Below are 25,523 nucleotides of genomic sequence, written 5' to 3' on the forward strand. Positions count from 1 at the left end.
TTGGCTGTGTTTTGCTACATATTTAAGGCTTAGAAATGATTGATCTATATTTTTATAATTGTTTCACTTGAATAACATTCTTTTTTTTTTTTTTTTTTTTTTTTTTGTTAATATGTATGTTTATATAAAAATGTAGCAAAGTAAGCTTTCCATCAATTTTTAGATTCACCTCCTGTTTTCCAGGGATATAGTTCTCAAATTACTTCAGTATGAAGCATCGACTAATGTGGCAGACAATAAAGGTTATTTTCCTATTCACTTGGCTGCTTGGAGAGGAGACGTAGACATTGTGAAGATTCTCATCCATCATGGGCCATCTCACTCCAGAGTGAATGAACAGGTAAAGTGATTAATAACAGTTCTGTATAACATCAGGAAAGGACAGTACATACTCTTTACATCTTTCATATTTATAGTCAAATCAGAAAAAATAAAAATATCTGTTTTCCATTGTACCAGTATTTTCTTCTCCAGGACTAATAAGATCTTCTAATATAAGTATACCAGGTATCTTTCTTCTGATTGGACATGGACCTAACAAATACTAGACTTTAAAGAGTGTGAAAAATCCTTGTCGTAGAATTGTAGAATCACCAAGGTTGAAAAAGACCTCCTAGATCATCCAGTCCAACCGTCCACCTCCCACCAGTAGTTCCCCACTAAACCATGTCCTTTAGTGCAACATATAAACATTTCTTGAACACCTCCAGGGACAGTGACTCTCCCACCTCCCTGAACAGCCCATTCCAGCACCTGACCACTCTTTCAGAGAAGAAAGTTTTTATAATATCCAATCTGAACCATCTACTTTTCTGAAAAATCATATGAAGACATACTCCAGCTATTTCATTGTAAATGTTAATGTAAACTTGCATAAACTTTGTATCTTTTTTTACTTTACTAGATATCATATTCCTGATAAAAACTGTATAAAATTAATAATGGTCGTGTGTTGAGTGTACTGTAAATGAACTGATATGCAGAGATAAGTGACAAACCACATGAACTGTATGTGTGCACGTGTATATGCACACACCTGTCCAAAAGAAAACAGATTAGTTTGCCTGACAGATACAGTAGAAAAAACATAGTCCTTGTAAAAATAATGAGAGTGTTAACATTGGTAAGGATAGGATAAATAAATACTTTTCTATTGTCAAACATATGGCATAACCTCTGTTTCAATCTATATATACCTATAAGTTTCATTTGTAGGATTAGTATTAAGAAATAGAAAATCTGATGTCCTGTATAATCAGCTGAACTGCCTGAAGACTGGAGGTAGACTATGAAATGTGAGTAGTAATCATAATCCATTGAATTTGCAAGGGTAATCAGAAGGTTATTGGAATGCAAAGGTAGGAGTCAGCTCCAGATTCAGATCTAAATGTTGGTGTTTATCTGGCCTGCATGTTCATCGTTGTATTCTATGGAGGTCTAGTCCACGTTATCAGAAGAGTCAACAGGGTTACTCTGGTGACCAAAAGTAAGGGCAGAACTCATTTGCCTGAACGCAGATATTCACAACCTTCTAAGGCCTTGCAATAGCTGAGAAATTTGAAAGGAATGGGAGAAAATGCCATGGAGTGGCTGCTGGGCTACAGGTAGGATATCCTAGAACATCAGTGTCCAACCTTTTGGCTTTTCTGAGCCACGCTGAGTGAGGATGAATTGTCTTGGGCCACATATGAAATAAGTAAGCCGCTCCAAAAGTAATGCCTTCCTATTTGTTTCCACACAGAGGAAAATAACACTACTTGATAGTACAATTTCTCAGCTACAAAATGCTGTTTTTGAACATGGTTACCACCATTAACTATACATTTTTCTCCAGTGATGAATAGAAGCCTGCATGCCACATTACTTAAAATCTGCACCAGCAAATGTGATCCCATTAATGTTGCCACTCCTGAAATGCACCATCCACTGCTTCACTGTGATCACATTCATTGTTTGGTCTCCTTAAATGTTCAGCAAATGTAGATTTATGTCAGTGGATGTCATTTTTTCTGCATGGAAAAATTCAATGACATACCTTCATTTCATACCCTGAAATTTCTGATTTTCACATCAGATGCCATTCTGTCAGACTGCCCCCCTGCTGCCTTCTGTCACACAGCAACAAAATGTAATGGTGGGAAGGTGCAACCTCTACTGCCGTACCACCAACATCTACCTGTGATGTCATGGGCCAACATAATAAAATAGAGGGTATTACTTCCGGAGCAGGCCTTGTATGTAATGTATATCATCAACAAAACTTATTTTATAATTTTTTTTAATATTTGTAACTAAGACATAAAAAACAAAGTATCAAAGACATGAAAGTAATGATATATTTGACCTCGTTTTTGTGAAACTAATGCATATGTGTTTGGTTTGATGGCAGTGGTTCAAATTCCTGGTGAGTTCTCTATGTGCTCATCAAAGCTTTGTGATGAAATTCTATTTTTGCTGTGCTTCATCCCTGACAATTGACAAAAATGTATATGGCCACAAGGCAATAACATGAATAAGACATGACTGTGAAATGAGGGTTATTTCTCTCTGGTAAGAGAGATCTTATAAAAGTCTGGTAAAGAGATGTTATTTTTGAGTTCAATATCTGATTGCCATTTGATATATTCTATTTGAAAATTTGCAGGTAATGTATTTACGTTGACTGAAAATGGAGTTGCAAATATACCAAAAAGTCGATTTTTTTTTTTTTTTTTTTTTTTTTTGTCAATTTTGAGTTCTCTTCTCAAAACAGAAAGCACAGCTTCATTTTTTTTTGCTGTTGACAAGACTTTGTTTAGCCAATGGAGTAAAATACATGCAATTACTTGCCGTAACTTTAGTTAGCACTGCACTATGCCCTCCCCTTGTCCTGGTCTCAGACCAGACAGTGCCAATTGCACACCAGTGTTTGGTTGTTGCTGAGAAATGCGTGCACCCCTAGGGCTGGGTCAGGCTGTTCAGTGGCACGCAGCTGCCCGCTATGATGGCTAGAGGTCAGGCCATGCCAGGTCTTAACATCCCCTTATAGGCCATGGGTTAGACATTTCAAATGGCTGACAGATAATAGGCATCTGAGACAGGAAAGCAAACTACAAAAAACAACAAGAAATACTGTAGACTGCAAACACTTCATCACTGTGAGATGCCATCTCTTGAATTATATGTTTGATATTTGAGGTTGAACACTTAGCAGTTGCAATCTACAGAACAGCTACGACTTGATTATCAAGTATTAGTGCAAGAGATAAAGGAAAATTAAATAATAAAATTCACTGATATCAAGAATTCTGGGATATGCTGTGAAGTCTGGGCTCATCCAAGAAAAAATACAAGGAACAAAACTTGTCATTCAGTGCGTTGATTTGCAGTTCTGGAGTTTTTGTAACTCATTTTTATCAGGTGTTGCATAGAGGATGAATGCAGCTGAATTACAGGATTACTTTTTGTCAGTGATGCAGTTTTCTTATGTTTTATTTCTGTGGTAAAATAAAGAAGAGCAACTTCTTGGCTGCATGCTGCTCCTTTACTTCAAGAAATTCCTTGCACTCTACTGTCAGAAACTGGGAAGCTAATCAGGAACTAGACAGAGAGATTGGAAAATACATTTAATTAAGATCTGAAAGGAAAATGTAAATTCAAACCTAATTCCACACACAACCCAATCCCACACATGTCCAAATTTCTAGAATATTCTTGAGCTTGACCATGTGTGCTACCCTGTCTGTCTGATTTGATTGCTAGAGCAGGTAAGCAGAGATATAGAATCATAGAATGATGTCTGATTCTATAATCCACTGGGGAAAAGGTCCTCTGATGTTTATGCGTTTTACCCAAAAATTTAATAAATAAAAATGTGTAAGCAATCCTCACATGAAATATTGGTTCCTAAGAGTCTTAAGAGAATCTCAATCATATTTAATCCTGAAGTTAAACTCACACATACACAGTTGTCCTTAGTGACTTAGTAAATCTCCTGTTGTTCTGTTCTAGACAGTGGCTAGCTTTAGTAGGGGACCACTTTTCTGGCATCTACTGTGCCAGAAAAGCACTCTTTGAAGGAGATATTATCCATGTCATAGAATGAAGGGAAACCAAGTCCACCCACATATCCTCAAGTAACACCACAGTGGCATCCTCATCTGAATAGTTGTATTTTGCATTCTTAATGAGCCTGTGGTTTCTATGACTTTTGCTCACTTGCTCGTAGGGTCAATAAGACATGCGGCTTCTCATAGTAACCGCAGCAGTTCTTAGATCTGTGAAACTGAAGCTACAATTTGTCAGAGATCCTGGGCTACTCTGTCTCTTTTTCTGCTTTTTCCTTTCTCTCCTGCTTTTGTTTTTCTCCTGAATAATCATGGTGTTTTGTTTCTTTGTTTGTTTCTGATACTTTTTCACCACAACAAATAATATATTCAAATCAGACTTTTTCTGGTTTTTGTTTTTCTAAAGATCCCATTAAGAATTCATATGCTTTCAGCGTAAGAAAATAAATTTGTTCATTTTGAAAAAAGCTGTTGCAACAAATTTGTAATACATCTTCATTCTTCATTTATTATTAAAATTCTATGTGAAATAAATGTTTCTAAACACTTAAGTGAGAGTAAGATTGAATAAAACAGAGAAGTAAATTAGAAGCTTATGATACCTGAATGTATATTCCGTGAACTAATTTATTAGTTTCTATTTATAATAATTTATAAGATTTAATGCGGTATACTGTAAATTAACGGAAGTGCTTTCCACACATTTACAATGCAGTTAACTAGCATCATAAGATCATATCCAGCATCTAAAGCTCTGAATGCCCCCTACTGTTCTCATTACATAAAGTTAAAAAAAAAAAAAAGTAAAAATTAAAGGGTCCAACAAGCAACAGTTATTTCATGCATGTGAGGAACGTACATATACAGAAAATGGTTACAGCATGACAAATATAGAGGAATAATTTTATCCCTGTTTAGTACAGCAATCTGAGTTGATGTATGTAAAACATACCTGACATAAGCTTTAAATTACAGAACATAGATAAATGAAAAAGTTTAAACTCTATTGATGAAGACTTGAAAATATGTAAATTATGAAGTGAACAAAGACCAAGTAAGTAGTAAGAGATCAGAATTTGTTAGTAAATGAATACCAAATGTAATAAAAATGCGTGCTGTTAAGACTCAAATTACTTACATGTTTGTTTATAGAAAGTTGTGCGGGTAGCACACAGTCACCAACATAAAATCATATAACTGATAAGAAATCCTATTATACAGAGAAGTTATATAAATAACAGACACATATATCTCAATATGCAGGAGAAAATGAGCACACAGTCTCATGCAGAAAGATGAATCATTTTAAGAAGAAATATAACATTCAATATATATTTTTAATGTATATTCAGATAATATGAATAGAAAAAAATTACAAGAAAAAACATGAACATTTCTGAAACTTTTGGTGTTCTTCTGTTTTGTGAATTTGACTCTTTCTTTCTACACATTAGACATTTCACTTACGTTTATATATTTAATGTGCCATGAAATTTTTCAGTGCATCAAATCACGATTGTTGTAAAGAACACATATTTCCATAATGCTGTTTGATGTGTCTTCTGAGATGTGAAGGAAAAGAGAGGATGTATTAATAATATTTAGATATTTAACATATTTACTGAGCCAAACTGTCAAAATGAAGCATAGGCATTATATTCTTATCTTAATAGTAGCAACTTTTAGAAATACAAAATCTGTTCCAAAATAGCCTGAAAAATATTGTTCCTTGTCTGCCTTTGATTTTTCTCCTTGCTTTGTTTACAGAATATGCAGATGAATTACGGAATTTCTTTCACAACTATTATACTCACTTCTGAATTTTGAAATAATAGTGCAGAGGAAATTTGATTTGATTGCAGCAACAAATTTGAAGACACTTTTATTCAAAGGAATCAACTATTAGCTATTAAAAATTTAAGTACTTCGAAATTTAATTTACATGTCAGTAAGGGCAAACTTTAGTGGAAGTTCATTTCGCTTGGTTTTGACTCACACTGAACTTGCAACAGAACTTTTGCCAATAACTTCTAAGAATTATACTTTCATATTTTTGAATAAAAAAATCTTACTATCCAAATGCAAGTGTTCTCTAAACAATTCTTATCCACATGAGAACAATATAGATGCCATTTTTTCACAGTTCATATTTTCATAAAGCTATTTGTTAGAACATGTTCATTAAGGATTGCAATGCAGAGGTTTAAACAGCGCTGAGAAGGGAAAAGTAGAAATGGATGTGGGCAGCATGCAGTAAAGTATTTCAGGATCTCTGTATCAATTTGTAGATTGAAAGAGAGATATAAAGAAACATGGTAGTTCTACAGGGAGAAGGAAATGTCCAAGTCCAACTATTTTATTTATTTCTCCTCTTAAAGCTGATACCTAGTTTAAGCACTTGTAGATTTACTCCATTTATTCTGCAAATTACTGTAAAAACTGAGAGTGTGAATTAAGCTGTACATCTAATTTCTCTGTGAAACCATTTCCATTGAATATGTAAATGCAGTAACTGCTGGCAGAAATTACAATAATTGGCCATTTTGTGTGCGATTATCTGATTTTCTTATTTAATTGTGATAATTGTACACAAAATTATCTTGAAATTGTCTGTTGATCTATACATTTCTGTCTATGAAATATTGAAAATCTATGCTTTTATAAATAGTTTGTAATGAATTCTACAAAGAAATAAATAACTACAAATGTAATAGAAATAACAAAATTCTACAAATAAATAATAAACTATGCCTATGATTTGTGGGTATGCCACTGTACTAAAAAAATTCTTCCCCAGTCTTAGGCAAAACATATCCTATGTTTCCTCCAAAGTCACTGGAACTCAGAAAACATCTCACAGGTAGTTGATAGATCATTGCAGCCACGTGGTGTTGCAATTGTAGATATTTTTACCAAAATTTACAGTTGGTGTAATAGAGGAAAGACAGTGTGGAGGTCTGAATAAAGCACACATTCAAATAAACTTGTTAGACATCGAGTGCCGTCTGCCTTTCACTTTCTGCCTTGCTCTTGCTTTCCAGCTTCTGTCTTGCAACATGGCAGGAAATGCATTCCAGTCATAGGGATCATCAACTTGTGTGGTGGTGCATTTACCTGAAGAGCTTATCTGCAGCATTAATTTATCAGAGTGTATTGATCTATATTTTCTCTCTCTCAGGTTCACCTGAGTCATTTAAAATCGAGATGAAAACAACAGTAATGTTAAAATGATAAAACAGGGTTTTTGGTTCTTGATTATAAAATTAAGAACACTGTTACCAGAAACAATAGTTTCTAGGCAGTACTATACAAAGATTTTATCATCCTAGCTAGCATCTATGTAAAAGGCCAAACCCTCATTTTTCTGATGCTTTCATATTTTTTGTCTTTCAAAAGACAAATCTTTTTTTTTTTCCCACTTTCTCCTGTCTGTCTCCAGAACTTTAATCAGTTGTTTCCTTTAAATATACAATCTGTAAGTTCAGACCTAACTTTTCTGCTTTCTTCAGAACAACTTTTTATATTTCCTTACTGTCTTTCTTTGACTTTGCATTAAACATGTAGTTCTTCATATGATGTAATGGCTTTTACAACATTTTCAACTGTCACAAAATTTTGTAAATCATCTATCAGAAGCAGTCAATGTGCACAGTTTATAGCGTCTAGACTATTTTAAGTCCTCACAGAGACAACATAAGATATATTAATAAAATAGATGACATACAGAATTCAGAGAGCTCTATAAATCATTTCCTTCCTGTCTGCCTAAAGTTATTTGTCTGTTTTGTATTGCAAGCATACAGACAGAAGTGGAAGAAAGCAATTAAAGAATATACTGCTTATTTGCAATATTTAATAAAGATTATTAAATAGTTTGGCTGTTTATAAAGCAAAAAAATATACAATCCACAGCATACAAATACACATATACCTCATAATGTGATAGAAAAAGTTTTCCTAATATCTGTACTAGCTATTTTACTCTCTTTGGAGTTTTGATTGTTGACTTGATGCTAACTTCTTTAGTGCAATGTGAAAGTAGTTTGTACCTGATACACTTTCACTGTGCAGTTTTACTGTGTTTTTTCAGAACTCTGATAGAAAACTTTGATGGCTTAAAAACAACTGTACTGAGAGGAGAGACTTAAGTGTCAGAGTATTTCTAAATGAAGGACTCAGCTGTGATTTCAGGAACAGTTGAATTAAGAAGCGTTACAGATTTTGGCATATCCTCATGAGCAACATGTATTTCGGGATGTGTTAAAAATGCATTGGTAACAATGCAGACACAGGGATCAAATCTGCTTGAGACCCACAATTGACGTATTTATTTATTATTAGTAAAATTTTATTGGAGTCATTCTGAAGCATTTAGCATGTATTATCATACATTATATTGCAAACCCTGCCTAGGTAGTTATCTCATGGAAGCAATTTATACAAGCAGAGCAGTTCCATTGTGTGACTAAACACAAACTTCTTTTTTAACAGAACAATGAAAATGAAACAGCATTGCATTGTGCAGCTCAGTACGGTCATTCAGAAGTAGTTGCTGTTCTGCTGGAAGAGCTAACAGACCCTACAATAAGGAACAACAAATTAGAAACACCTCTGGATCTGGCAGCACTTTATGGACGTCTGCGTGTTGTCAAAATGATCATCAAAGCATATCCAAACCTGATGAACTGCAACACAAGAAAACACACGCCTTTGCATCTTGCTGCACGAAATGGCCACAAAGCTGTTGTACAGGTGCTTCTGGAGGCTGGAATGGATGTCAGCTGCCAAGTTAGTGCACAAATTCTTTCTTCCTTTCCTCCTTTCTTCCTATCTTTATTTACTTTCTTGTTATCTTTACTAATCTTTATCTTTAGAATATAATTCATTTTTTAATGTATATACACTTGCATTTTCTGTTATAAATGCTACAGGGTAATATATAATATTGATTTAGTTTTTACAAACCAAATTGTATGTTCTCAACAAAAATCCGTATTTTCAAAGCTGAGTGTGTATTCTAATGTTGCCTTGAGGCATACAGATTTAGATACTGAAACTATATAATTTAATCTAATCTAATCTAATCTAATCTAAACAAATATATGTATTATACTGATGGCTTTAATGATGCAAAGCTGACTTGCTAAATCTGTGGCTCTTAGTGTAATTGGTCAACCTGAAGTAATTTTTGAATGAGAACTCGTTTTCCCAGGGCTAACCCATTGTAAAACAAATCCAGGAAGTAATAATATTTTTTTCTAAACACTTTGTTGTATAAACATAAAAGGAATTTGAAGTCAGTGTTCTCTTTCAGCTATTGAGTCCAATACACTATCTGTTCAGTGCACAATCCAAAATAGTGGTGTCAAAGTGGAAACTTTAAATGAAACTGGCATAAATGAGAACAGAGGCAAGGTCTGAGTCTGAATAATATCCTTCGAATTAAGGTGGCTTTTGCTTTATATCTATGTTCAAATTAAAACAATCATATAAACATAATTACACCTATTTTAGAGCCACATCCTGGCATTCTTTATGAATGGGCAATCTAATAATCCTTGTGACCTTTACCTAAACTTTGGCTAAGTTAATAGCCATTTTAAGCTTCAAGCATATTTAACCTGAAACCTTTGTACACTACGATTGTACTTTCGCTACTCCTGAACTTTATATCAAGACAATTTTTCAGCTTTTAAGAAAAGAAAGTGATAATTAAAAGATAAATAAATGCTTTTTTGTCTCAGCTGCCCTTTACTATCACTACTTCTTAAGTAATTGGGAAGAGTTTAATGCAAAAACTACACATAATCAAACCCTTGAATATAGCTTTGTGGATGTATAAATTATTTTCTATGGGAGGCAAAATGAATGGGGAGGAAGGCAAAAGGAAATTGAAGTGATGCCTGAATTGATGCTTAATAAATAAAATAATTGAAGAAAATAGTCTCTGTCATGGCAGCTTACAAAGCAATGGTTACATGAGGGTTGAATATTATACAGTGCTTTTATGAGATATGTCTTCCTCTTACATAATGTAGATAATTTTAGCACTACTGTGAATTCTGTGAAGCCATTTCTATCTACAGTTATACCAGCATTTTTTAACTGATATTTAAAAAAATATATTGGCAGCCAATTTTGTACAGTGATATCTCTTTCTTAGGTAGAAATGAGAGGTTTTTTTGGTAATGTTGATCTACTTACCATGCATACTGGAAACCTGGGATATTTATTTATTTTTTTTTTAATTTATGTTGACATTCCAATTTGTTTAAGTTATATTCTGACTTTTCTCTGTTATTTTTAGTCAGGGGTATTTTTATTTTAATTTTTGCACTGGAGAATCTTGTTTCTTTTGTGTTTGACCTACTTGCCATAAGGGAATATAATTTATTTATTTCTTTAGAAAATGTACCCATTTTCTCCATCAATGTTTCTTTCATTCTGCATCATAGTGTATTGGCAAGTAGGTTCTGCGCATCTCATTAACTTCTGTAACCTCTGAAAACTTCTTTGTTGATGATTTCTGGCAGCTCATTAAAATGAGCAGAGCAAACGGTATCAGCACGTTACTTAAAACTGAACTCAGCTGTTTTAATATTCATTAAATTGCTCTGCATCACTGATTGAGAAAGAACAATATACAAAGTATAATCTCGTGTGGTAAATAAAACTGTACACATTGAATACATTCAGCTTATCAGCAGTAAAGAGTTATCAGAATGTAGAGAGACAATTATAGAAATAGCCTATCTGCTATCACTCTCTGTAAATGTAAATATTTATTTGTTTAAATGGGAAGCTTATTTTAGCCATCTTATCTTTGTCTCCCTGAGCACTTTCAGTCATGGCAAATATTTGGACTAATAATAGACAGCATTTAATTTTTGATTGAATTAATCACACATTTTATTCATTTCCCAGGTCTACCCAATATCCTTCTATCTGAAATTATTTAGAAGTGGGCAATACAAATCTGCTTCATTGCTTTATGCTATGAAGTTTTCATTTTAATTGAAACGTGAAAAATACACAGGTTTTGGTTGAGTGATAGATTTTGGGCCCTCAATGAAAAATAAGATATTGCATAGTTCAGTATGTTTCATGTAAATAGTAATTTCATAACTGTAAATACTTTCACACCTTGGCCCTCTCTGCCTATCCCACTTTTATTTACCCATGTTTGCCATCCTGTTCTCCCAGAAATGATGGCAATTTCCATTGCTTATCACTGAAGTTCTTCTGCAAAGAGCTATGCCCTTTTTTGCTGTTACTGTGTGTGGAGGGTATTCCATGAATCAATTTGCACAGCTACCACTCTGTGATTCAGAATGTCTCTGAGACTCATATCAAGCCTATAGTAAACTACTGATGAATAAGCACCAAACAAGTGACCTAATTACATGCTAGTGCATATTTACATAATTTAAAAAAATTATAATAAAACCCTTGATGCTTTTACATGAGTTTGCAAATTGTACAGTTGATTTGTATATCCTGTTGTTCCTACTCAAAATGTCTTTCTATCCTTTCTTGTTTGGTATGCCCAGCTGTGACACTGTGCCTATATTTAACTGTAAACTACTTGGGGCAGAGACTGTTTTGTCACTGAAAACTTAAGACAGGAAATCAATATGTAATACATTGGTGTAAACTCATGCAGACTTCAGTTCACTGTAATCATGAAAATGTATTTCATGCATCAAGGGTCAGTGTGGAAGAATTTCCAGATAGTTAGATTTCAAGCTATATGATCCAAGGCAATGAGAACTTCATGAAGTGAAACAGAGAATACTTTTTACAAATTTTAAGTTTGCTTGCTGTTATATAGACAAGAGTGTATTAGCACAGATGTACACCATTATAAGTGAAAAAGATCTATACTTAAAATCTCTAGTGCATCTCATGTAACAGTAGATAAATTATTTACCTACATTTTAATACTTTCAATTGTGTAATGTGCTCTACTGCTACTGGAAAAAAAACTAATTTCTATCCTCAAGTTGTATTCCACATGGACATTTACAAAGGGATATGTAACTATTCTGCCAGTCGTCTTGGCCTTGTCCATCCTGAGGATCAGCCTTTTCTTTGTGTTAAAATGGACTTTGGTAACTGAATGCTCTGGTAATAAGAACATTTCTGCCTTCTGGACAGTTTATTTTTTTGGGGTCAAGAAGGATCTGATTCACTCATTAGGTATTCTCTATTACCATGAAATCCTGCCTAGAGCTATTAGGATTTGCGTCAGCATTCATTTTTGTAACATCTCATGCAGGATTACACATCTTACAAGTACACTTCATGTATATCTTCATGTTCCAGAATGATTTTTCTTTTTTTAATTTATTGGTAATATTTCTCTTCTGGTTTAGAAAATCACCTCTGTAGTGAACAGCTCAGTCCACTGCTTATATAGGGCACATTTCAAATTCCTTATTCCAATAGATTGTTCATAATCTATACCTCTTTTCTGGAAAATGGCATTAATTAGCACTGTCTGATAGCTTGGAGTTGTAAAGCGAAGACTGCCCTGTAACTCATGCAGTGCCAGAATACTTGCAAAGTGTTTCATGGTTGTGTCTTGGTATTACATGAAATACCACCATAAAATACCAAGAAATTGGAAAATGAAAAAAAAACATCTCTTGGCTTTGTATTCCTCTCCCAATTTTATGAATGAAATTTCTAAGTGGCTTAAGTTTCTCTACTGCCTCTATGTATAACAAAGCTTTGGTTCATGGTTAGAGAACAATAAATCTTTCAGCTCTCAAGTTGCTTGTTTAACCCTCAAAAATAAATCTCCTCTTATGTTAATCTTCAGTTCTTACAAGATACATACTTTGGTCAACTGTTACTTGCCTTTCCTTCAGTCTCTCGGATTTGGGGACTTCTGATCAATAGAAAGGACTGCTGCCAGTTCTGACTATCATAACAGGATCTTTTCCACCTCTTAGCTGAGGTATGAGTCTAAGGATCAGTCTTCTTCCTTGTCCTCAAGTCTATTGATTTGGCATACAGGAGCATTAATTCTTCTCAGTCTCAAATCACCCCACAGCAATGGATTCGAGAGATGTTATCACTAAAGTGTATTGACTTTTTCCACTGAAAAAGATTCCTTATTATTTTTAATACAGAAATACCTCTGCATTTTCAGCCAAGGCAGATCTGTTTTCCGTGTCTGCACTTCATCATCTGTAGAACCGAACCTCTGTGAACTGCATTATTGTCATATGCATCACTGTAATTACAGAATCACAGAATGGCTGAGATTTGAAGGGAGTTCATCTGGTGCAGTACTCAAGCAAGAACCCAGAGCAGGTTGTCCATGACCAAGATCAGCCAGCTTTAGAATAGCTTAAAGGAGAAAGATTCCACAACCTTTCAGGGAAACCCGTGACAGAGCTAAGTCAAACTCATAATAAAGAGTTCCTTATGTTCAAACAGAATCTCCTACATTTCAGTTAATGCTTGTTGCCTTTTGTCCTTGCACTGGGCGCCAATGGAGAGACCCTGACACTGTCTTCTTTGCACTCTTCCGTCAGGTATCTCCTCACATTTTGTTTCAGAGTTAAAATACTTTTAGTCAGGTATATGTAGACATTGATAAGAATCCCCCTGAGTCTTCTCTTCTCTAGGCTGAACAGTTCCATCTCTCCTAGCTTTTCATCACAGGAGAGATGCTCCAGTCTCTTATCATCTTAGTGACCCCTAACAGTACTCTATCTGGTGGCTCCAGGAGAGCTTGTTCACTGACCATGAACTCTGTGTTAACAGTACTAGGTCCAATCAATAGTCTTGAGTTTAGTAACGTCAGCAAGTGGGCAATCCAAAGGAAATGCCATATCAACATAAACACTGAAGAGGACAATAGGCTGTGTCAGAGCGTTTTGTGAGATTGCTCATGTTTTTCAGTAATCAGGCCTCTAGATTTCAATGCCTTTTATGAGAACTGTTTCCATGTCCGGTTATTTCTGAGCTGCAACTTGCGCTCTGCATGTACCTTTGTGGTTGTGCTATGTCATTGTAGGGTCATCTGGTGTTAAGGTTTGTCAGTTCAGAAGAAGGCTTCTCTAAATATCTTTAAGTAAAGGATTTTGAAACTGTCTCTAAATAAAAATGAACACTTAATTTTCTTGTTCAGAATAAGTCTGCGAATGTCCATTGGGATTTTTTGAAAATGGAAAGATCAGAAATTGTTTTGAGGATGAATTTCATATGTATATTCTCTTATTTACTTCATTTTCTTCTCCATCTTACTGTTATACCTGACGTACTGTATAATGTTTTTCATACTCTGCTTTTTACATCAGTGCACCAAGTATGAAGAAAGATAAAAAGTTGAGTGTTCTTCCTATCAAGGTCATAGAAAGAGTTTTCAGGTGCAATTGTTCAAACGTGCTTATTCTGCAGTCACATGAAACTTCAAGATTACTGATTATTTCTAAATATCCTGTCTTTGCATCTCTGTAATACTGCGTTCTGATACAGCTAATAAATAATGAACTACTATTTTGTTTCAGAGTTAAAATACCTTTAGTCTTGGAAGTCTTTCCATCACAGCAAAAATGTCATGGATGCGTTTAGATAGAAATGTAACAAAACCAAATAATACAACCAGCCAAACCTTAAACAGTTGACCACAACTCAAAAACACTCAAAATCTACTTCACTCTCTGAAAAAAATAGATGAGCTGGAGATTCAGTGAGATCTAATAGTATGTTAGCTATTGTTAATGCTATTTTCAATCTATAGCTAATGCTACAGATTCTTGAGTAACAGCCAGGAATACTAAATAGTAGGAGAGATTGTTTTTTTAGAGTTAGTTTCTCTTCAGAAATGTGAATTTTATTTGAACAGAATTTCCATTCACAAATAATTTTATGTAGAGAATTCCACAAAATCAGGTTCACAGTTACTTAAGGCAGGATTCAGATGATCTAAACATAGACATCTATTACTGTTGGAGGTGTCATAGGTTACCACAGACATCTGCATGGAGCAGATATGATGCACATTAAATGGGAGCATCGACTAGAACAGCAACTGGAGGCCAGGTGGGATATCCCAGGGCAGTTCTCACCATACAACTGAATTTGACAATCAAGGGCATAATCCAGTTACAGATTAAAACACATAATTGTAGCTATCCACATGTAAACTGTCTCTGCTGAACTGCTATGTTCCATTGAATGTATTAACTAGAGTTTCACTGCTTGTAATAAGAGCTTAGAAAATTTGCACAAGTGCAGTTTTGTTTGTTTCAGAGATTTATTATATCCCTATTATATTTCCTTATACACTTGTTAGTGTTTGTGGTAGAACTGACAGAATTTGCATTGTCATTTTGAATAAAAAATTATGTTGGGGTACTATTTTTTCTTGCCCATTCAATATTTTTTACATGTAGATAAAATAGAAGAAAAAATAGATACTTTATTCCTAAGTGTATTGTTTTCAAAAAGATTCCTTGGTATTTTAGCTATGTATTTTAATTGTCAAAATATTTTTGTTCTTCTAGACAGAAAAAGGGAGTGCGCTACATGAAGCAGCCCTGTTTGGAAAGGTGGAAGTGGCACGCATTTTACTTGAAACAGGTAAATTTAACTACAGGAAGCACTTACCAAATACTCCTAATATTTCTAACTTGGTGTTTACCTCCTCAAATCTTGTTTATACAAATTACTGCTTTATTTCTCCACCTTTACACATCTAATCACATGACTTCGCATTGAGTTAATGTTCTTTTAGAGTAAGAGGATAAATATACAGAAGGAGAACAAAAGCAGTATTTTTACTAAGACTGAGAAATTCCTTACATGACTTAGTGTATGCCACTGTATTCTGAGAATAAATGTGTTCTGAAAATAACATGACTACATAATTTTTTTAATTTACTCTGAAAGGCAGCCAAGTATATTTAGATTAGCTAGGAAATAAAAGATGTCACTGCTGCTTTTCTTTTTTTTTCTTCCATTTAATGGAACTTGTAGTGGCCTACATGACTTGAAGATTATACAGTAGTATAGTCTACTGAGTGTAGTACCTGACTGGACCTAAAATGCCTGTTGGCTTTGCTCTCTTACCTGTTCTGTTACCACTGTAAAGGAAGTTTGATTACATCATCCTTCTGAGATGACAGTTACTACGTTGTGGGGATTCCGTATACTTTAACTCTTATTTGAGTTAAATCGATCATCTAAACAAGTGTGTTCCCAGATAAATGAGAAGACCAATGAAATGTGGATATTCAGAGACAATTCTTCTGAGATGCATGAACTTCTGTTGTAGTGAGGGATCTTACTGATTTTTATTGTCAGTGCTTGTGAGGTTATACAATGCAAAAGACGTAATGCCATGCTCAGAGCTCCTTTACTGAATCCCAGCTAGTGCATATCTATCTGATCTGAGATCTACGTTTGGAAAAAAAGGTCTTTCCAAGATGTTTTTCTGTTTGGATAACTAAAAAAAAGGCAAAAACGAATCTGTACCTGCCCTTAAAAAGGCAGTCTTTTTATATTAATTCACATAAAAGAGGAAGGAATGGAGAATATCTCAGCAATATGGGAAACCTTATACCACAAATAAATAATACCTCTCGTGGAATAGTACATTTTATAGCCTTTACAACTATATAATTTTACAAGGTAGCAGTGTAGAACATTCACTATTAACTCCTTCAACACCTTCTGGCAATGCTTTCTACCTGATCCGTTTTCATCTAGCAATCTCCGTTTCTTTAATTCTGCTTCGAAGAAGACTCAGATATTATGAATAGCTATTGCAAAGGAGAAGTGTAAGTTGATGTCTCCAGACTCTGAAAATCAGCTTTGATAGCTCAGCAATATCTTGGTTTTATTTTCATTGAGAAAACAAATATCTCTTTCTCATAAATAAATTAGGAAACACTCGATTAGGTCAGGAAACAGCAAGAGCTGCAGTCTTTTCTGTTGAGTAGAGAAATCAATCCCTTCATGCTTCCTCAATAAATTCTCATAAATTCTGCTGCTTCTGATTTCCTCTATATAGTTTTCTGAGAAGAATCACATTCCATTTGTTAGGATCTTTCATCCTTCTTATAGAATCATAGAATCATAGAATCACCAAGGTTGGAAAAGACCTAAAAGATCATCCAGTCCAACCGTTCACCTATTCCCAATAGCTCCCAGTAAACCATGTCCCTCAACACAATATCCAGCCTTTCCTCTAACACCCCCAGGCTCGGTGACTCCACCACTATCAGGCAAACATTCCTAAAGACAAAACGAAGTTGAGGATTCATGTAGCATCATATACACCACATTCTCAGAAACCTATCCAAGATAAGCCTCAAACTTATATACTGATGCTTATGTTCGTGATTCGAGCCAATTACTCGTTTAACACTCTGTGAGGATATGTTCTTACTTTGCATACAGCCCTTACACCACATATGGATATTTCAGTCCTTTCAGGAGCTACAAAACAACACAAATAACTATTTCTGTGTTTCTCCCAACATTCATACTATGCAGTAGAAAATCCGTGGTGAATTACAGCAGACTGGGGAGAATTAGAATCCAGGCAGGAAAAACAAAAAAAGAATTCTTAGTTTTATAAAATTTATTAAAATATAAAATTGATTTTATAAAATTTCTTGATTTTGTAAAGAATTGTTTTCAGGATGTCTGTTTCATAGTAACAGTCTGTTAAAAATATTCCCAAATCTGGTTTAAGAAGCTTACTTTATATCACCAGGAGCAAGAGAAACATAAAACCAATGTCATGTCAGCAGGCAAATTTTAGGCTACTCAATCTTTAAACTGAAATGGATGTTGTACTTCAACTGTAGCACAGCTGTTAATCTGCTGCACTTGTTTAACTGCTTGCATTTGATTTGTCAGATGACTGAGTCTGATATGCCACACTTAGATGTACTTTGGGTTAGAATTTTCACCAGAAATCATTTTCTTTTTCAGGAGTTGATGCCAACATAAAGGACAGTTTGGGTAGAACAGTTTTAGATATTCTTAAAGAACATCCATCTCAACAATCACTCCAAATTGCTGCTCTGCTTCAAGGTAAGTCACATTTAGTCACACCTGTAGAAACAAATCAGAATACCATGGAGGCATAAGGCTTAATATTGCAACTTCTACGCTGAAAATATTTCATTACATGAAAAGAGTTCTATTTTGAATTGAAAAAAAATAAATTTGTTTGCTAGCTAGACGAAACGAAGTGGTTGAATATCCTTCCTTTTTCTGACAGTAGACATTAGTACGGTGTGTCACTTGCAGTTACTTTTTGTACATTCTGCATCAGAAAATAATGTTTTACTGCAGTTCTATTCAGTTGTGATGGTAAAATAGAATTGAAAGGCTTGTTTCATTCATAAATAACAAATGTAACTGAAGAATGATGACAAACTTTCAAAACCTTTTATGGCGCCTTTCTCATTTTCTTTAAAATTAAAAAAAAAAAACAACACAAAAGCAGGCAGTAACTTGTCATCATGGCAGAAACAATTTTTTTTTGCATGTGTTTATTCTCTTTCTTCAGTTTCATGATGTAAAACTCATGAAACTCAATTTTTAACAGTCAAACATGAGCTAGCACATAATTCAATGCTACACATCTATTTTGTCTTGCATGCAGTTCGTTCCTTCATTTTCAGATTAGTCTTTATTTAGCTGTATTTGACTAAGGTGATGACAGCAGGTATCAGCACTGCATCTACACTTGTACTGATTCTTGTTGTTTTGAGCCGTTTTAATCGGATGCTAAAAGTGCACTGGCTCATGCATCAGTCTCCCTTGTATCTGCGTATCGTAAGAACATCTCCTAGGGAAAATGATGTTGTGGCCAGACAGCATCCTTTCTTCAGATGTTCATTTCTTTACACACTGCCTAGCTAGCTTCAACAAACTTTTCCAGTGAGGCAGATGGTGACACAAAAGAAAGTTTCCACAAGTATAATTAAAATTTTGCAAGGTGGGGAGGAGATATTCTCTTAAGGTACTGATTCGTGCTATAGATGAACTGAATTTAGAGGTCACTGTTACTGAAAAGGGTTGTCTAAGTCCTTTCCCTCCTTCCTATTTTCTTTTTCCTTTTGTCCCATTTTCTTTTCCTCCTTAAGTACTTCCAGCTATACAGTTCTGTTCCTTATTCCTTGTTTACAGTAGAGTGTAAGTTGATCTGATTCAGTTTATTAACCAATAATATGCAAGGGCTGCTCCAAAAGTAATGCCTCCCATTTTATTATGTCAGCCCATGACGTCAGAGGTGGATGCTGGTGGTGTGGAGTAGAGGTTTAACCTTCCCACCAGCATGCCATTACATTTTGTTGCTGTGTGACAGATGGCAACAGAGGGGCAGTCTGACAGAATGGCATCTGATGTGGAAGTGGGTGTGAAGCAAAGGTGTGTCACTGAATTCCTCCATGCAGAAGAAATGGCACCCGCTGACATCATCTATGTTTGCTGAATGTTTATGGAGACCAAATAGTGGATATGACCACAATGAGCTGGTGGGTGGTGTGTTACAGCAACACCATCAGAACAACTGTGGAACTGCTGGTCATCTTTGCTGGTGCAGATTTTTAGTAGTGTGACATGCAGGCTCTGACTCATTGCTGGTGAAAATGCACAGCTAATGGTGGTGACTGTTCAAAAGCAGTGTTTTGTAGCTGAGAATTTGTTCTATCAAATAGTGTTACTGTTCTCTTTGTATGCGTTCTAGTTTCCATGGAAATAAATAGGAGGGATTGCATTAAGAGTGACATATATAGTTTATTACATATGTGTAACAATATTTAAAATAATATAAATCAGTGTTGTAATTACATAAATATGTCTATTTGCTCTAATGAACCTGCCTCTTATATGATGTAGGTCCCAGAGTTAGTTTTGTCCCAGGGAAATGGCAGAATTGTTCATCAAAAAGTGGAGAGGAACCAGCAGAAGAGAGCTCTAAATTTGATACAGTTTGATAGTCTCAACCCCACCAATCAACGATTTCTGCAAAGTACTCTTCCTTGCTCTGTGTCAAATAGTAATTCCCACACCCTAGCCTATCTCAAGGTTTCGTCATTTTAGTAGGTCAGTACCTGCTCTTAGTTTTTACCACAAAAAGAAGAAATCTATCAATTTGAAAGCTTCTTTGTGCTTTGACACAATATCTTTTTCACATGTGCCTTGCAAGTATGAAGAAGACTGCTAATACTTTGAGCTTGTAGTAGTATGACTTATAACAAACAGCTGTTTATTTTTGCTTGGTCTGCCTTATAGTCAGAAGTGATGTTCAAGGATGAAAAATGTTTATCAAAATGCCATTTTGAAACTTGAGAAAACTGGACAAGTCCCTTCAGTACTCCTTTGTGGAGCTTACTGAGATTCTTTTTCATCAGCAAAGGGTTTACTAAACCTTTAACCATCTGAGATAAAGTTTGAAATTTGAGATGAAGTTGAAAAATCAAGAACAAGAATGTCAGGATTCAGTACTAGCACTGATGATAATGCAGCAGATCTACCCTGTCTCTAAAAAGCTTGTTGAGTATATTTTTCATTGAAATGTGGGCATTTATTTCACTGTAGGTGAAAAAATCAGTAAAGCACTGGGAATTTGAGAAACCTTAATGTACTGTAATTGAGTTCAACTTCAGTGGGTAATGAATTCCATGCAAAGAAAGGGCAAATGCTGAGAGAGAGTAGGGGCTTCCAAATACATTCCTGCTAAACCTCCTGTGTTCCAATGATTATCTAGGCAAGTTTACATCTGTCCTTCATGTAGACTAAAAGGAAAAAGAGATGAAACGAATGCTGTCAGACGATTACTTGCTGAATTTTGCTTCTTCCTATTTTATTTTCTGTATGTACTACATGATTCTATGTCAACATAATGTATTGAATTTATTCTTTCTTTGTTGCCAGGTTAGAATAAGATTTTATCTTCTGGCATTTTAACTAATTTCTACCATTTTCCCCTTGGTATTGTTATGAAACCTAGAAATCCAAGTTAAGTCTTGAAGTGCCACTGTACAGTTTATAGTATTAACATAGAGCATAATATATGCTCCTGCTACAAGATATTAGCTTTCAAAATTTAATTCAAAGGCTGCAAGATGCATATATACAGACTGATGAAACAAACCAGGAAGTAATGTGACCACTATTACTGGTGAGATTGATAGCTAGTGTTCAGTGCTATATATAGAGGTGTAGCAAAATGGTAAGAAAAGTTTTCAGGGAGAATTATTAGTTTTAAGGAAATTATTAGTTTTAAGGAAGCAGTTTGTGGAAGTGGCAATATTAAATCTGTTCAACCATCCTGAGAAAACAGTAATTGAAGTTCCCACAGAAGAAGAAAAAATGGTGCTTGAATAGCCTTCCATTTTCCTGGCGAGTTTGTTTTATTATTTAATAGATGACAAATAAATAATGAAACCCTTTTCAAGAGCAACCCAAAACCAAATAACTAAACTATACCCCACCTGAATTTTTTTTTTTTTAATTGCCTGTTAATTACAGACAGGTTAGAATGACAGTTCAAGTTTTAATTCTATGTCTTTCATATATGTTTCATCATTTTCTGTGTCTGGCTCAGGTCTGAACTGAATTGAGCTTAGTTAAAAATACTTACTACAGTATAGATATTTTACATGGTAATGAAGAATTAGCTGCTTTGACATGCTCAAAGATTGGAGAATTAGCACATTCATTTCTTGGATGTAATGAAACAACAGCATTCAGTGCTGAAGCAGTTAACAGTATTGGCACTTAGGGCTTTATAATTAGCCAGTGAAGATGAAAGGGATGTTGCCAAGGCTAGTAGGCCTAAAATTAAACCGACCAGCTGTGTTTTAGTTTCAGCACATGTGAACGTGACGCAGGTGCACACTACACCATCTTTCAACCCTTTTTCCCCAGCCCAATGTGTTTTCTGTTAGAATCTCGCTCTTTTACTATTTCTGGAAACAGAATTCTTGCTATTATGGAAAAAAAAAAAATAAAAAAAAAAATAAAAAGAGATGATAGGTAGTTGTACAGATGAGAAATGATGGGAACACCAGAAAGACACAGTAAGCTCTGCAGTATAGGCAGTATGGAAGGAGATGTAGTAGAAAGCCACTTCCTATCTCTTCTACTGATGGTGCTTAAGAAACTAACATAGTTTGTACATGTTACCCAATTATTAATAAGTGGAAAACACATAAGCAGCTACTGGAATGGAAACAGAACCAGGATTCTATTTTCTCCCCCCTGCATACATAGCTGCAATGTTGTTATCGCAGGGCTTTAGTCTATTCTCTCTCTCTCTCTTCCTGTCTTTCTGTGGACAAATAGATTTTCCATTCCCTTCAGTACAAGTCTGCAGCTTCTCTGAAATACATTTCCAGTCAAGGATTTATTAGATCTTTGTAGGAAGAAAAGAATTGGGATATCAATTCCCCAGCACTTCCAGCACCTTTATTTTTTTTTCCTGGGTATTCATCAACTCCCTTTATAAAGTACTGTATAGCACTTTAATAAACCATGTTTGTTAATTAATTAATCCACTATTTACCACCTTCCTCACCTATCTCAGAATCGTAGCTCCAGTGCTTTTTTTTTTTATCATCCCTGAACATGTTTCCTTATGCGCCCACACCAAAACATCTAGATTTTCTTTTTCTTCTGGCATCATGTTAAAATTGAGTCATTCAGAATTTTGCTCTGAAATGCAGGGGACTAGAGCAGTCCAGCCTTGTCCTTAGCTCATGCCTGCCGCCTTACTAGATGTGAAGGTAGCAGTTAGCAGTTGGTTTCATGTAACCACTGCTACTGTGAGTACGAGGCATTGGGTCCTGAGGCCTCTGGTTGGCCAGGGTTTGGTCCTTCTCAGGGGAATGGTTGAGGTACTTCGGGAGCTGCTTCTAGAGAGCTGAGATAGGATGTGGTGGAGCTGAGGGAGCTCAGCCAGGTGTCGGGGGTGCAGGGAGCCAAGCCTGAGATATCCAGAGGGTGTTGTGAGATGATGGCTGTGCAGGAGGGCACAGAGAAATTAGGTTGTTCTTCAGGGACACAGGCCATGCTGGGGGTGTGTGTCGGTGGCCTGCTTTATTCACCTGGTCTAGTTATTGGAGATTCTTCTATTTGGAAAGGTGAGTGTTCATATTTTTATGTTAGTCAAATTTGGCTTTTTTCCTTTTCTTTGAGGGGAAGTCACTGTAGAGAGGAACTCCAGGTGTTTCTAACTCTTTGCTTTGCTTACATTGTCTATCAAAATAAAAGTCAAAGGAGCTTATACTAAGTATTAACAATAATAATACAAAATAGAAGTAAAGGTCTAAGTTCTCTTTCTAAAAGCCAGAGCTTATAAATTAAGCAAAAATCCTGACTTCACTAAGGAATGAGAACATGGAGGACCTGAAATTAAGAGCAGGTTGACCTGAGCCAAAGCTTTCAGTGCCCCTGGATTTTCAGCAACAACTCCAGCTGAGCTGGGCCATCCTCTGTTATGGCTGATATTCCTGGGGGCTCCTCTGCAAGACAGATGCGTCTTGCCTACATCTTAATGCCTTCCCTTCTCCTTGACTTTGGCCTAGCACATGTTACAGAAGTGAGGAACCCTTCTGGAACATTTTCAGATTTTCACATTCTTTGGATTAATCCTCACTGAACTGTAGTCTGCAGTTTGAGTCAACAGATGTAAAATACTCCATTCTTCCCAAAGCAATTTGGTGAAGAGCCATCTTTGAAGTGCATGTATTGACATATGCTTTCCTCACTCTGTGCTAGTCATGTCCACTCGCTGTGAAATGTGGAACATGATGACATGACACGGAAAGCTGGAGAAGCATTATGATTCTGACAGATCGCATCCTGAGCAGACTTCACCTTCCCCTGTTGCAGAACTCTCTTTTCTAAACTCTTTCAGACTACAGCTGTGGAAACTGTTCTGGTCATGAGCTAATCTAATTGACTAAGCTTGTCTTTCTGTTTTGAGGAGAGTGAATCCAGAGAAGTCTCTAAGCTACACTGTAATCAGAGCACAGATGATGGTTGACAACTTCATCTTTTTCATTAAGTTTGGAAAGGCATGGAAGATGAGTTTCTAGCCAGCTGCAGGTGAATAGAATTTTGTTGTGGGTGAAAGCATCCACTGCTTTTGAGTAGATTGTATTTGGCTCCTAAAATAGATCACTTGGTTTGTGTCTGTTCCTTTGATAACATGAGTAAGTTCTCATTTACCTAGTCTATGAGCTTCTCACAACCGAATCCATCACTTTATTGTTTTTGCTTATATACAGTAGAATTTTCAAAAGCATAAAGTTAACGTACAAGTACCGCAGAAGCCTGAAGCTGTAAGTGTTGCACCATGTATTTTACCAGGATGGCACTTTCTGTTGGGCTGTTCTAAACCTCTCCAGCACATTGTGTGCTGAGCCTTTTTAAGAGGTTTCCCAAGACTTATATGGATATCAAAATGATACCAAGATTAATGTTCTTCACAATCTTACCTGCATTTCCATTCCTAATAATTTAATTATTGATCCAATAATTTGAACGCTGCCACTTATTTTATGTTTGCTTTTGGACAGCTGCAAAATTATCCAGTATATATTTTCAAGCATGAATTCTTATTTTTCCTTTTTCTTTTGATCTTGCTTTTCTTTTATTTCTCCTCCATGTCACACAATATCTCAGCAAATATTGTAGCTGGTAGAGCTGAAAAAATTCCGGAGTATTTTGTCTTGCTGCTACTTGCAGCAAACATTTTAGACTGTCTCCCACAGTATTCTGAAGAAGCTGGCAGCCCATGGCTTGGATAGGTATACTCTGCTAGGTAAAGAGGGCTGGGCCCAGGTAGTGGTGGTCAGTGGTCACAAGTGATGTTGCCTAGAGGTCAGTACGGGGGCCTGTCCTGCTCAGTGTCTTTATTGATGACATGAATGAGAGGATTGAATGAGTCTGCAGATAACACCAAGTTGCTGGAAGCGTCGATCTGCCTGGGGGTAGGAAAGCACTACAGAGGGATCTGGACAGGCTGGAGAGCTGGGCTGAGGCCAATGAGATGAAGTTCAAGTGCCAGGTCCTGCACTTTGGCCTCAACAACCCCAGGCAACGCTGCAGGCTTGGGGCAGAGTAGCTGAAAGATTGCGTAGAGGACACAGACTTAGGGTTATTGGTTGACACATGGCTGAACATGAGCCAGCAGCATGTCCAGGTGGCCAAGAAGGCCAATGGCATCCTGGCTTGTATCAGAAATCGTGTTGCCGGCAGGAGCAGGGAAGTGGTCATGCCTCTGTACTCAGCACTGATGAGGCCACATCTTGAGTATCGTGTTTTTGGAGTCCCTCGCTACAAGACATTGAGGCCCTGAATAATGTTCTGAGAAGGGCACAAAGCTGGTGAGGGGTCTGGAGAACAAGTGGTTGAGGGAACTGGGACTTTTTAGTCTGGAGAAGAGGAGGCTCAGGGATGACTTATTGCTCTCTACAACTGCCTGAAGGA

At 35.9% G+C, this 25,523-nt stretch overlaps 1 protein-coding gene across 5 annotated transcripts in view; it reads left to right on the plus strand.

Annotated features, from left to right (window-relative positions):
* Positions 1 to 25,523, plus strand: part of ANKS1B (ankyrin repeat and sterile alpha motif domain containing 1B) — a gene marked incomplete at both ends in the record, with an annotated part of 401,710 nt that overhangs the window by 42,438 nt on the left and 333,749 nt on the right. For all 5 annotated transcript variants that reach the window (XM_079549707.1, XM_079549711.1, XM_079549708.1 and 2 more), the window contains 4 exons: positions 184 to 340; positions 8,538 to 8,834; positions 15,569 to 15,644; positions 18,006 to 18,107. In XM_079549707.1, the coding sequence (XP_079405833.1) occupies positions 184 to 340; positions 8,538 to 8,834; positions 15,569 to 15,644; positions 18,006 to 18,107 (632 nt within the window). The remainder of the gene's footprint in view (positions 1 to 183; positions 341 to 8,537; positions 8,835 to 15,568; positions 15,645 to 18,005; positions 18,108 to 25,523) is intronic.

This window comes from Tetrao urogallus, assembly GCF_951394365.1.
Source record: "Tetrao urogallus genome assembly, chromosome: 1".
Lineage (NCBI taxonomy): Eukaryota > Metazoa > Chordata > Aves > Galliformes > Phasianidae > Tetrao > Tetrao urogallus.